The 14,479-nt window shown below is 46.8% G+C and overlaps 1 protein-coding gene across 1 annotated transcript in view; it reads left to right on the plus strand.

Moving 5' to 3' along the window:
• CELSR3 (cadherin EGF LAG seven-pass G-type receptor 3) overlaps nt 1–14,479 on the plus strand; it is a 237,479-nt gene that overhangs the window by 133,298 nt on the left and 89,702 nt on the right. Inside the window, exon 3 of the mRNA XM_063941154.1 lies at nt 13,405–13,627. Within this exon, the coding sequence (XP_063797224.1) occupies nt 13,405–13,627 (223 nt within the window). The remainder of the gene's footprint in view (nt 1–13,404; nt 13,628–14,479) is intronic.

A 14,479-nucleotide genomic window follows, 5' to 3' on the forward strand; every position in this document is an offset into this window, starting at 1 on the left:
TTACCCGGGATTCAAGATCCTTCCTTATTGTGTACGCTCGTCCGGGCACAGTACCTAACTGAGGCTTGGAGGAGGGTCATAGGGGGAGGAGCCAGTACACACCATGTGATCCTAAAAGCTTGCTTTTGTGCCCGGTCTCCTGCGGAGCCGCTATTCCCCCCATGGTCCTGACGGAGTCCCCAGCATCCACTACGGACTATGAGAAATAGATTTATCGGTAAGTAAAATCTTATTATCGTTGCCGACCCCTCAAATTACCTGAGTGACAATTGGCGTCGCGAAATTTGCAGCTAATCTGAAATTAGGACATGTAGCAAAACTATCCCCAAAACTTCCCAATAGATCCGGTCATGGTTGGGAATAATTCCATGTGTGGTTGCCTACCAACCCCTCATTTCTTTCTTACAAGTCCTGCTGCCAAATCGCAATATCTTTACCTTTTGTCCACGCATGTGTTTAACTTTGTGCGTAGATCTGGCCTTGAATGAAGCGGCTGCATCTGCCCTTGCTCATTCGCTCATGTTACTTCTCCACTTTATCGGTCTGATTGAGGCACTGGCCCTCATTCCGAGTCGTTCGCTCGGTAATTTTCTTCGCATCGCAGCGTTTTTCTGCTTAGTACGCATGCGCAATGTTCGCACTGCGACTGCGCCAAGTAATTTTGCTATGAAGATAGTTTTTTTACTCACGGCTTTTTCTTCGCTCCGGCGAACGTAATGTGATTGACAGGAAATGGGTGTTACTGGGCGGAAACACGGCGTTTTATGGGCGTGTGGATGAAAACGCTACCGTTTCCGGAAAAAACGCAGGAGTGGCTGGAGAAACGGAGGAGTGTCTGGGCGAACGCTGGGTGTGTTTGTGACGTCAAACCAGGAACGACAAGCACTGAACTGATCGCAGATGCCGAGTAAGTCTGAAGCTACTCTGAAACTGCTAAGTAGTTTGTAATCGCAATATTGCGAATACATCGTTCGCAATTTTAAGAAGCTAAGATTCACTCCCAGTAGGCGGCGGCTTAGCGTGTGTAACTCTGCTAAAATCGCCTTGCGAGCGAACAACTCGGAATGAGGGCCACTGTCCGCAGACATGCATAAGTCTAGTAGTACCTGAAGGCCTAGATTTATCAAGCCTTAGAGAATGATAAATTGCACAGTGATAAAGTACCAACAATCAGCTCCTAACTGCTATGCTACAGGTTGTGTTTGCAAAATGACAGATAGGAGCTGATTGGTTGGTACTTTATCACCATGCAATTTATCACTCTCCAAGGCTTTGTAAATCTGGGCCTAATTTTACATGTAAAATGTGCCATGGCTACCTGTCCCCGCAGCACTCAGCTTTTGCTCTCTTTCCTGTATAAGCCCGCCCCCAGTCTCCCATTGGCTGGTTACGCAGGAGTCTGGGGGCGGGCTTAAACAGTAAGCATAAATGAAGCTGAGTGCTGCGTCCTGGGTGCAGCGGCGGCTGTGATACACAGCGCTGCCGATCCCCAGGGACAGGCAGCCGTGGCACTTATTACATGTATCATTAAAGATGCTATTAGACTTATGTTTAATCACCACCCCCTCCATGCTATGTGTGGTCTGCGCTGTGGAGACAGGACGCCATTTCCAGCCAAGGAAACTGCGCCTGCCATAGTGCTTGCACGATTTGCAGTGGTGCACTGATGGTGCATCTAAAGACACACAGAGAAAGATTTGCACCTCTGCACATGGGCGTCTTATTATGAGCAAACTTAGCCGAAGCTCCCCCTTTTGTCTCTGAGATCCACATTGGACCTTGGGGGTAATTCCAAGTTGATCGCAGCAGGATTTTTGTTAGCAATTGGGCAAAACCATGTGCACTGCAGGGGAGGCAGATGTAACATGTGCAGAGAGAGTTAGATTTGGGTGGGTTATTTTGTTTCTGTGCAGGGTAAATACTGGCTGCTTTATTTTTACACTGCAAATTAGATTGCAGATTGAACACACCCCACCCAAATCTAACTCTCTCTGCACATGTTACATCTGCCTCCCCTGCACTGCACATGGTTTTGCCCAATTGCTAACAAAAATCCTGCTGCGATCAACTTGGAATTACCCCCCTTGTGTGGAATGAAGGGGGTGACTTGAGTGAAAAAAACATAGGGCCTTGGGGGTAATTGAGACCTGATCGCTAGCAGGCGATTTTTCCACTGCTGCGATCAGATAGTCGCCGCCTATAGGGAGAGTGTATTATAGCTGTGCAAGTGTGCGAACGCATGTGTAGCAGAGCTGCAGGAACAGATTTTGTGCAGTCTCTGCGCAGCCCAGGACTTACTCAGCCGCTGCGATCACATCGGCGCGTTCGGGACCGGAATTGACGTCAGGAACCCTCCCTGCAAAAGCTTGGACACGCCTGCGTTTTTCCAACCACTCCCTGAAAACGGTGGGTGGGTTATATTGTTTCTGTGCAGGGTAAATACTGGCTGCTTTATGTTTACACTGCAGTTTAGATTTCAGTTTGAACACACCCCACCCAAATCTAACTCTCTCTGCACATGTTACATCTGCCCCACCTGCACTGCACATGGTTTTGCCCAACTGCCAACTAATTTGCTGCTGCGATCACGGATGAATTAGGCCCTGAGTTCTGCCGAAGTCAGGCTTTGCTGCAAGTTTCAGATTCTTTCTTCCTCAGCTTTTAAAGTTTTGAGCAGGAAGAACAAGTCTTCTTGAAGGAGAGAGACTGGTAGCCATGCCATCTGTCCCTGACATCAAAGCAGCGCTCTGCTTTCTTCCTCACTACGCTGAGAGGGCATTTTAACACCATCCTTGGCGTCCTGGCTCATGGAGCTCTTGCCTGCACGCACTGATTGCGTTCCCCGGGAACTTTGTAGTTAATGTTGTAGCTTAACAGTACAATTCTTGCCAGAAGCTCTATGTTCCACCGTATGGCAAGAAATTGCATTCTCAGAGCCCCTATGAACTGTTAGTGATGCCAGCTGGGTCGGAAGTGGGAAAGCAGATCTAATACACACTCTGTAGACTTTGTAGCTATCATCTGCACCTAAGGCGTAAACAAGTGTTTACTCTGTACTGCTGGGCTCTGTCCCACATTACCTTACTCCTAGCTGTAAACCAGACAGTGGTTCCTGCACAATAACTGAGTTTATGTTTGTTTTGGAGAGAACGGAACAATCCCCAGATGTTAGGATATTCTGTTATTAGGTTATTTTTACGTCACCAGCGCATAGCATAATATACTGTAGACATATTGAACATGTAAAGAAATGTAAGAAAGGACCGCCTATTCTTAAGAGCTTACAATCTAAAATCTGAACGTTATCAATAAGTCGAAACTTCTTGGGAGCTACTTTATCAGCGTTAGGGGGCGATATCCCAGCACACTAGTCTGGGGATATCTGTGCCTTTCAGCAAAGCTCCCTGTCTACCCGTTCGTGGTGGTATTTAAAATCCCATAAGCACATTGGCCCTCATTCCGAGTTGATCGGTCGCAAGGCGAATTTAGCAGAGTTACACACGCTAAGCCGCCGCCTACTGGGAGTGAATCTTAGCTTCTTAAAATTGCGACCGATGTATTCGCAATATTGCGATTACTAACTACTTAGCAGTTTCAGAGTAGCTCCAGACTTACTCTGCCTGTGCGATCAGTTCAGTGCTTGTCGTTCCTGGTTGACGTCACAAACACACCCAGCGTTCGCCCAGGCACTCCCACCGTTTCTCCGGCCACTCCTGCGTTTTTTCCGGAAACGGTAGCGTTTTCAGCCACACGCCCCTGAAACGCCGTGTTTCCGCCCAGTAACACCCATTTCCTGTCAATCACATTACGATCGCCGGAGCGAAGAAAAAGCCGTGAGTAAAAATACTTTCTTCATAGTAAAGTTACTTGGCGCAGTCGCAGTGCGAACTTTGCGCATGCGTACTAAGCGGATTTTCACTGCGATGCGATGAAAAAGAACGAGCGAACAACTCGGAATGAGGGCCATAGTGTGCAATTGGCTGCTTGCGTGTGAGCCAGGCCTCTGCCTTGGGTAAGAAGTGATTTTGATTAAATGCACTATTCCCACATTAAAAAGTGAACATTTGCTTTGCTATTGTATACAATCTTGTCCATATATAAATGATATCCCCAATTACATTTGCATTACAGTGGGTATTTTATTAACATTCTTTCATGTAGGTGTTTTTTTTATATTTTCAGGGACCTGCAAACTCTCATTACACTGCTTTGTCCTGTTCCACCAAGTGCTCTCCATCTAATAACAGCTACAGCATATATTTGTGTTACCCTTGGATATGACACAAACTGTATCTGTTGTATGCAGTAGACAGATCGGCGCTGTGTTGTATACAAGGGCAATGGATATAAATCTGTATGGGCAGTGGTGAATTTCCCATTCGGCACATGATGCACCTGCCTAGGGGCTGCACTCGGATGCTTGTTTTATTACTGTGCCACCATGAGTAGAATATGGGGACGTGTAGGATATGCGCAAACTGCTCCTGTAAGCTCTCCTGCTTAGTAAATATGTATACCCAATAAAAAAATAAAATGAAATGTCATAGCTCATGGTTTGCTTTATTATTATATTATATTACACTGCCAATCACCAAATGAGGGTGGATATGGATGGAAATCCCTAAGATTATGTGGAAAAAGTGACCTAGTAGTTTGTGAAGGTAGTACAATGACGTATGAGATAATTCCACCAAAGTACTTGTTGGAATAAAGCCTTAAGGTGCATACACACGGATAGATTTGACAAACGATGTGGGTGTTCCTGATCGATGGGAACAACCAATCGTTCAAATCTTTCCTTGTGAATGAACGATGACGATGCGTCCGCCTGTATCTCCCAGTAATATCCATTCAGCCACAAGTGGAGATCCGCTTGAGATGCGACGAGCCTGATTTGCTGTAAATTGTGTTCGCAGGCCACAACGCCCTGTTTGCTAGAAATTGCGAGATTCGTACGCAGACGGAATTGCGTGCAATTTTGAATCAGGCCCATTGCGTACAATATTATGTATAGTGATGGCATTTCCTGTATAATGCTGGTTCCATGACCTGACACTTCTCCTATCAGTGGTCAGGGAACAGGGGTAAATTACCCCAAATGGGGTAAAAATGAAATTCCTGGGGGTAATGGGTGATCGCGCTGCCCTGTCCAGCACCTGCCGGCTCGTGATGTGACGTGCTGACCTCACACAGCGCTCCCTCCTGCCCGCCCTGCGCTGAGCTTCTGGCCGCCCTGTGCTGTGTTCCTGGCCGTGGTGTGACGTGCTGATGTCACACCGCGCTCCCTCACGCCTGCTTGTCCTGCGCTGTCCTGTCCTTCCGCCCGCGGCCCGCCAACCCACACACAGAACTTGAAGTGCACTGTGGCTGACTGCTGATGGGGTTCCGCAGGATCAGACAGTGGCGCACATAACAGTGGGAGATTCCCACTGACATTACTGAGGTGAGGATGTGACCATCCGTCTCCTAAAAGTCGTGTCCCCCCCTTCACCCTCATCCATCTTTCTTACATTCATTCTGGTGTTTTGGGGAGAAAGTGTTAATTAACCCATTCATTGCCAGACAACAATAATAACAATAATAATAATATATATATATATATATATATATATACAGGTTGAGTATCCCTTATCCAAAATGCTTGGGACCAGAGGTATTTTGGATATCGGATTTTTCCGTATTGTGGAATAATTGCATCCTATAATGAGATATCATGGTGATGGGACCTAAGTCTAAGCACAGAATGCATTTATGTTTCATATACACCTTATACACACAGCCTGAAGGTCATTTAATACAATTTCTCTGACGTCCTAGTGGATGCTGGGGACTCCGAAAGGACCATGGGGAATAGCGGCTCCGCAGGAGACTGGGCACAAAAAGTAAAAGCTTTAGGACTACCTGGTGTGCACTGGCTCCTCCCCCTATGACCCTCCTCCAAGCCTCAGTTAGATTTTTGTGCCCGAACGATAAGGGTGCATACTAAGGGGCTCTCCTGAGCTGCTTAGAGTAAAAGTTTAAAGTAGGTTTTTTATTTTCAGTGAGTCCTGCTGGCAACAGGCTCACTGCACCGAGGGACTAAGGGGAGAAGAAGCGAACTCACCTGCGTGCAGAGTGGATTGGGCTTCTTAGGCTACTGGACATTAGCTCCAGAGGGACGATCACAGGCCCAGCCATGGATGGGTCCCAGAGCCGCGCCGCCGGCCCCCTTACAGAGCCAGAAGACTGAAGAGGTCCGGAAAATCGGCGGCAGAAGACGTCCTGTCTTCAATAAGGTAGCGCACAGCACCGCAGCTGTGCGCCATTGCTCTCAGCACACTTCACACTCCGGTCACTGAGGGTGCAGGGCGCTGGGGGGGGGCGCCCTGAGACGCAATAAAAACACCTTATTTGGCAAAAAATACATCACATATAGCTCCTGGGCTATATGGATGCATTTAACCCCTGCCAATTTTTCCTTAAAAAAGCGGGAGAAAGGCCGCCGAGAAGGGGGCGGAGCCTATCTCCTCAGCACACTGGCGCCATTTTTTCCTCACAGCTCCGTTGGAGGAAGGCTCCCTGACTCTCCCCTGCAGTCCTGCACTACAGAAACAGTGTAAAACAAGAGAGGGGGGGCACTAATTTGGCAGATAAATCTATACAGCAGCTATATCAGGGAAAAACACTTATATAAGGTTATCCCTGTATATATATAGCGCTCTGGTGTGTGCTGGCAAACTCTCCCTCTGTCTCCCCAAAGGGCTAGTGGGGTCCTGTCCTCTATCAGAGCATTCCCTGTGTGTGTGCTGTGTGTCGGTACGTTGTGTCGACATGTATGAGGAGGAAAATGGTATGGAGGCGGAGCAATTGCCTGTGTTAGTGATGTCACCCCCTAGGGAGTCGACACCTGACTGGATGGTCTTATGGAAAGAATTACGTGATAGTGTCAGCACTTTGCAAAAGACTGTTGACGACATGAGACAGCCGGCAAATCAGTTAATACCTGTACAGGCGTCTCAAACACCGTCAGGGGCTCTAAAGCGCCCGTTACCTCAGGTGGTCGACACGGACACTGACTCCAGTGTCGACGGTGAGGAAACAAACGTATTTTCCAGTAGGGCCACACGTTACATGATCACGGCAATGAAGGAGGTTTTGAACATTTCTGATACTACAAGTACCACAAAAAAGGGTATTATGTGGGGTGTGAAAAAACTACCCGTAGTTTTTCCTGAATCAGATGAATTAAATGAGGTGTGTGATGAAGCGTGGGTTTCCCCCGATAAAAAACTGCTAATTTCTAAAAAATTATTGGCATTATACCCTTTCCCGCCAGAGGTTAGGGCGCGTTGGGAAACACCCCCTAGGGTAGATAAGGCGCTCACACGCTTATCAAAACAAGTGGCGTTACCGTCTCCTGATACGGCCGCCCTCAAGGAACCAGCTGATAGGAAGCTGGAAAATATCCTAAAAAGTATATACACACATACTGGTATTATACTGCGACCAGCAATCGCCTCAGCCTGGATGTGCAGTGCTGGGGTGGCTTGGTCGGATTCCCTGACTGAAAATATTGATACCCTGGACAGGGACAATATATTATTGACTATAGAGCATTTAAAGGATGCATTTCTATATATGCGAGATGCACAGAGGGATATTTGCACTCTGGCATCAAGAGTAAGTGCGATGTCCATTTCTGCCAGAAGAGGGTTAGGGACGCGACAGTGGTCAGGTGATGCAGATTCCAAACGGCATATGGAAGTATTGCCGTATAAAGGGGAGGAGTTATTTGGGGTCGGTCTATCGGACCTGGTGGCCACGGCAACGGCTGGGAAATCCACCTTTTTACCCCAGGTCACCTCTCAGCAGAAAAAGATACCGTCTTTTCAGGCTCAGTCCTTTCGTCCCCATAAGGGCAAGCGGGCAAAAGGCCACTCATATCTGCCCCGGGGCAGAGGAAGGGGAAAAAGACTGCAGCAGACAGCCTCTTCCCACGAACAGAAGCCCTCCCCCGCTTCTGCCAAGTCCTCAGCATGACGCTGGGGCCTTACAAGCGGACTCAGGCACGGTGGGGGCCCGTCTCAAGAATTTCAGCGCGCAGTGGGCTCACTCGCAAGTGGACCCCTGGATCCTGCAGGTAGTATCTCAGGGGTACAAATTGGAATTCGAGACGTCTCCCCCTCGCCGGTTCCTGAAGTCTGCTTTACCAACGTCTCCCTCCGACAGGGAGGCGGTATTGGAAGCCATTCACAAGCTGTATTCCCAGCAGGTGATAATCAAGGTACCCCTCCTACAACAGGGAAAGGGGTATTATTCCATGCTGTTGTGGTACCGAAGCCGGACGGCTCGGTGAGACCTATTTTAAATCTGAAATCCTTGAACACTTACATAAAAAGGTTCAAATTCAAGATGGAGTCACTCAGAGCAGTGATAGCGAACCTGGAAGAAGGGGACTATATGGTGTCTCTGGACATCAAGGATGCTTACCTCCATGTCCCAATTTGCCCTTCTCACCAAGGGTACCTCAGGTTTGTGGTACAGAACTGTCACTATCAGTTTCAGACGCTGCCGTTTGGATTGTCCACGGCACCCCGGGTCTTTACCAAGGTAATGGCCGAAATGATGATTCTTCTTCGAAGAAAAGGCGTCTTAATTATCCCTTACTTGGACGATCTCCTGATAAGGGCAAGGTCCAGAGAACAGTTAGAGGTCGGAGTAGCACTATCTCAAGTAGTACTACGACAGCACGGATGGATTCTAAATATTCCAAAATCGCAGCTGATTCCGACGACACGTCTGCTGTTCCTAGGGATGATTCTGGACACAGTACAGAAAAAGGTGTTTCTCCCAGAGGAGAAAGCCAGGGAGTTATCCGACCTAGTCAGGAACCTCCTAAGACCAGGCCAAGTGTCTGTGCATCAATGCACAAGGGTCCTGGGAAAGATGGTGGCTTCTTACGAAGCGATTCCATTCGGCAGATTCCACGCAAGAACTTTTCAGTGGGATCTGCTGGACAAATGGTCCGGATCGCATCTTCAAATGCATCAGCGGATAACCCTGTCTCCAAGGACAAGGGTGTCTCTCCTGTGGTGGTTACAGAGTGCTCATCTCCTAGAGGGCCGCAGATTCGGCATTCAGGATTGGGTCCTGGTGACCACGGATGCCAGCCTGAGAGGCTGGGGAGCAGTCACACAGGGAAGAAATTTCCAGGGCTTGTGGTCAAGCATGGAAACGTCACTTCACATAAATATCCTGGAACTAAGGGCCATTTACAATGCCCTAAGTCAGGCAAGGCCTCTGCTTCAGGGTCAGCCGGTGTTGATCCAGTCGGACAACATCACGGCAGTCGCCCACGTAAACAGACAGGGCGGCACAAGAAGCAGGAGGGCAATGACGGAAGTTGCAAGGATTCTTCGCTGGGCGGAAAATCATGTGATAGCACTGTCAGCAGTGTTCATTCCGGGAGTGGACAACTGGGAAGCAGACTTCCTCAGCAGACACGATCTCCACCCGGGGGAGTGGGGACTTCACCCAGAAGTCTTCCACATGATTGTGAACCGTTGGGAAAAACCAAAGGTGGACATGATGGCGTCCCGCCTCAACAAAAAACTGGACAGATATTGCGCCAGGTCAAGGGACCCTCAGGCGATAGCTGTGGACGCTCTGGTAACACCGTGGGTGTACCAGTCAGTGTACGTGTTCCCTCCTCTGCCTCTCATACCCAAGGTACTGAGAATCATAAGAAGGAGAGGAGTAAAGACTATACTCGTGGCTCCGGATTGGCCAAGAAGGACTTGGTACCCGGAACTTCAAGAGATGCTCACGGAAGACCCCTGGCCTCTACCTCTAAGAAAGGACCTGCTCCAGCAGGGACCATGTCTGTTCCAAGACTTACCGCGGCTGCGTTTGACGGCATGGCGGTTGTACGCCGGATCCTGAAGGAAAAAGGCATTCCGGATGAAGTCATCCCTACCCTGATCAAAGCCAGGAAGGATGTAACTGTGCAACATTATCACCGTATTTGGCGTAAATATGTTGCGTGGTGTGAGGCCAGGTAGGCCCCTACAGAGGAATTCCAACTGGGTCGTTTCCTGCATTTCCTGCAAACAGGACTGTCTATGGGCCTAAAATTAGGGTCCATTAAGGTTCAAATTTCGGCCCTGTCAATATTCTTCCAAAAAGAACTAGCTTCAGTTCCTTAAGTTCAGACGTTTGTCAAGGGGGTACTGCATATACAGCCTCCTTTTGTGCCTCCAGTGGCACCTTGGGATCTCAATGTAGTTTTGGGATTCCTAAAATCACATTGGTTTGAACCACTCACCACTGTGGACTTAAAATATCTCACATGGAAAGTGGTAATGCTGTTAGCCCTGGATTCAGCCAGGCGTGTATCAGAATTGGCGGCTTTATCCTATAAAAGCCCTTACCTAATTTTTCATACGGATAGGGCAGAATTGAGGACTCGTCCTCAATTTCTCCCTAAGGTGGTTTCAGCTTTTCACTTAAACCAGCCTATTGTGGTGCCTGCGGCTACTAGGGACTTGGAGGATTCCAAGTTGCTAGACGTAGTCAGGGCCCTGAAAATATATGTTTTCAGGACGGCTGGAGTCAGAAAATCTGACTCGCTGTTTATCCTGTATGCACCCAACAAGCTGGGTGCTCCTGCTTCTAAGCAGACGATTGCTCGTTGGATTTGTAGTACAATTCAGCTTGCACATTCTGTGGCAGGCCTGCCACAGCCAAAATCTGTAAAAGCCCATTCCACACGGAAAGTGGGCTCATCTTGGGCGGCTGCCCGAGGGGTCTCGGCTTTACAACTTTGCCGAGCAGCTACTTGGTCAGGGGCAAACACGTTTTCTAAATTCTACAAATTTGATACCCTGGCTGAGGAGGACCTGGAGTTCTCTCATTCGGTGCTGCAGAGTCATCTGCACTCTCCCGCCCGTTTGGGAGCTTTGGTATAATGGAAAAAGGGGGGAACCTGGATTGCACATCCTATTACTGAAGATATCAAGAGGTGCTATCATGCTGAGGCTTCTAATACTATGCTGGAGGAAGAGAGATGCAGATGCACACTCTTAGCACTAAGAACACTGATAATAAAAAGAATTTAAATAAACCCTCACAATTAACATGGAGTATAATTGAAGTTCTTAGCACACATTTGCGCAAATATGCGGGCCGATGTACCGCGGCCAGGTGACTTCATCACATGGGTCCCTAACATCCCTAATACTATCACATTCTATAAATTTATACAGGACTTACCTCTAAATAGGGCCTTATCAATGTGTGATCTGAAATGCAGGAACCCAGCTAATTAAAACACCTGAGGGTGAATGGGAGGAGTGCCAATCCAGAGGAAGGAAGCCTTGCCTTCCAGTGTACAATATATACACAAATATAGTGGAAAAAGGGGGGAACCTGGATTGCACATCCTATTACTGAAGATATCAAGAGGTGCTATCATGCTGAGGCTTCTAATACTATGCTGGAGGAAGAGAGATGCAGATGCACACTCTTAGCACTAAGAACACTGATAATAAAAAGAATTTAAATAAACCCTCACAATTAACATGGAGTATAATTGAAGTTCTTAGCACACATTTGCGCAAATATGCGGGCCCATGTACCGCGGCCAGGTGACTTCATCACATGGGTCCCTAACATCCCTAATACTATCACATTCTATAAATTTATACAGGACTTACCTCCAAATAGGGCCTTATCAATGTGTGATCTGAAATGCAGGAACCCAGCTAATTAAAACACCTGAGGGTGAATGGGAGGATTGCCAATCCAGAGGAAGGAAGCCTTGCCTTCCAGTGTACAATATATACACAAATATAGTGGAAAAAGGGGGGAACCTGGATTGCACATCCTATTACTGAAGATATCAAGAGGTGCTATCATGCTGAGGCTTCTAATACTATGCTGGAGGAAGAGAGATGCAGAAGTCACCTGGCCGCGGTACATGGGCCCGCATATTTGCGCAAATGTGTGCTAAGAACTTCAATTATACTCCATGTTAATTGTGAGGGTTTATTTAAATTCTTTTTATTATCAGTGTTCTTAGTGCTAAGAGTGTGCATCTGCATCTCTCTTCCTCCAGCATAGTATTAGAAGCCTCAGCATGATAGCAGCTTTGGTATAATCCCCATGGTCCTTACGGAGTTCCCAGCATCCACTAGGACGTTAGAGAAAATAAGAATTTACTTACCGATAATTCTATTTCTCATAGTCCGTAGTGGATGCTGGGCGCCCATCCCAAGTGCGGATTGTCTGCAATACTTGTACATAGTTATTGTTACAAAAATCGGGTTATTATTGTTGTGAGCCATCTTTTCAGAGGCTCCTTCTGTTATCATGCTGTTAACTGGGTTCAAATCACAAGTTGTACGGTGTGATTGGTGTGGCTGGTATGAGTCTTACCCGGGATTCAAAATCCTTCCTTATTGTGTACGCTCGTCCGGGAACAGTATCCTAACTGAGGCTTGGAGGAGGGTCATAGGGGGAGGAGCCAGTGCACACCAGGTAGTCCTAAAGCTTTTACTTTTTGTGCCCAGTCTCCTGCGGAGCCGCTATTCCCCATGGTCCTTTCGGAGTCCCCAGCATCCACTACGGACTATGAGAAATAGAATTATCGGTAAGTAAATTCTTATTATTTTTAATAACTTTGTGTATTAAACAAAGTTTGTGTACATTGAGCCATCAAAAAACAAAGGTTTCACTATCTCGCTCTCATTTAAAAAAGTCCGTATTTCGGAATATTCCGTATTTAGGAATATTTGGATATGGGATACTCAACATGTATATATATATCAGTATCTCAGAAATGCCATATAAACAGTGATAACTAGTATATATGCACAATAATATATGATTTCCTTCCTTTCAAATCAAGGGGGTAACGTCGGCGTATCTAAATATATTTTGTGGTAAGAGTTCCCTATATAATCTGCAAGGACACCTTGCTGTAGCTGATGCTGCATTTAGCACAAAGGTCACTGGTCTGACTTCTAACTGTGTGTAATGGAACGACCAGACCACGGCTCCCGTCAGTGTAATCATGTAATGGGATGACTCAGCCATGTGAGCTTGTGTTTTGTTATTTTATCTTTCTTTAAAGCCGCATTATTTCACTTGGCTCTCATAGAGTGTCCTCGTACAAGTACCTTTACACCACAAAGCCCAGCACAACTGAGACTCTCTGTGCTCTTTGCGCTTGGCTCTGATAGGCCTATGTGTCCAAATGATAGGTGAAAACATTGCAGTATCGGCAGGGCAAGGCTTAGTAGAACTTGTGTCACTTCAGGGGCTCATCAGCTCTTTGAAGTTGGTGCTCGTTAGACTGTCACCTCTTGTTTCTGGCGATCACCCTAATGACACATATGACCCCTTTCTCCCTCTCTTCCCCTGCAGGTGACAGTTGTGAAGTGGACAGCGGCTCAGGACGCTGCGTGCCCGGCGTCTGCAGGAATGGGGGGACATGCACCAACTTGGCAGAAGGAGGTTTCACCTGCCAGTGCCCACCCGGGGGCTTTGAGAAGCCGTACTGCGAGCTGTCAACGCGTTCCTTTCCTCCTAAATCGTTCGTCATGTTCCGGGGGCTCCGGCAGAGATTTCACATGAGTCTGTCGCTCTCGTAAGTACCTGTCCGTCTCGTGTCTGTGATAGTAAGGGCGGTCGTCACAATCTTACATTTCCTAAGTATTTTTAATGATGTAGTTCTGATTCATTTGAAAGATTTACAGTCAGTATTCCAATTGGCAGACTCCTGATGGCATCATTTAGCTGATAACAGAGAGCAATAGTTACACACAGCTGTATAGTTACAGCAAATTCTACTGTCTACTGTCAACTAGGCTTCTATCTATCTATCTATCTATCTATCTATCTATCTATCTATCTATCTGTGTATTTCTCTATTTCTCTGTCTGTCTGTCTGTCTGTCTGTCTGTCTGTCTGTCTATCCTTCTATCACTCTGTCTACGTATTTCTCTGTCTGTCTGTCTGTCTATCTATCTATCTATCTATCTATCTATCTATCTATCTATCTATCTACTGTATCTATCTATCTATCTATCTACTTACTGTATCTACTGTATCTATCTATCTATCTATCTATCTATCTATCTATCTATCTATCTATCTATCTATCTATCTTATCTACTGTATCTTTCTGTGTGTTTCTCTATTTCTCTGTCTGTCTCTGTCTATCCTTCTATCACTCTGACTGTCTACGTATTTCTCTGTCTGTTTGTCTGTCTATCTATCTATCTATCTATCTATCTATCTATCTATCTATCTTTCTATTTATCTATCCATCTATTTATCTTTCTGATATCTATCTGTTGGTTGGTCTGTCTGTCTGTCTATCCATCTATTTATCTCTCTCTCATATCTATCTGTCTGTCTATCTATAAGTCCTTTAACGAACAGGTTACTAGGTATGATAGTCACTATATTCAGTGTACCTATTGGTATGCTGTGCCAG

Source organism: Pseudophryne corroboree, chromosome 9 (genome assembly GCF_028390025.1).
Source record: "Pseudophryne corroboree isolate aPseCor3 chromosome 9, aPseCor3.hap2, whole genome shotgun sequence".
NCBI classification, from domain to species: domain Eukaryota; kingdom Metazoa; phylum Chordata; class Amphibia; order Anura; family Myobatrachidae; genus Pseudophryne; species Pseudophryne corroboree.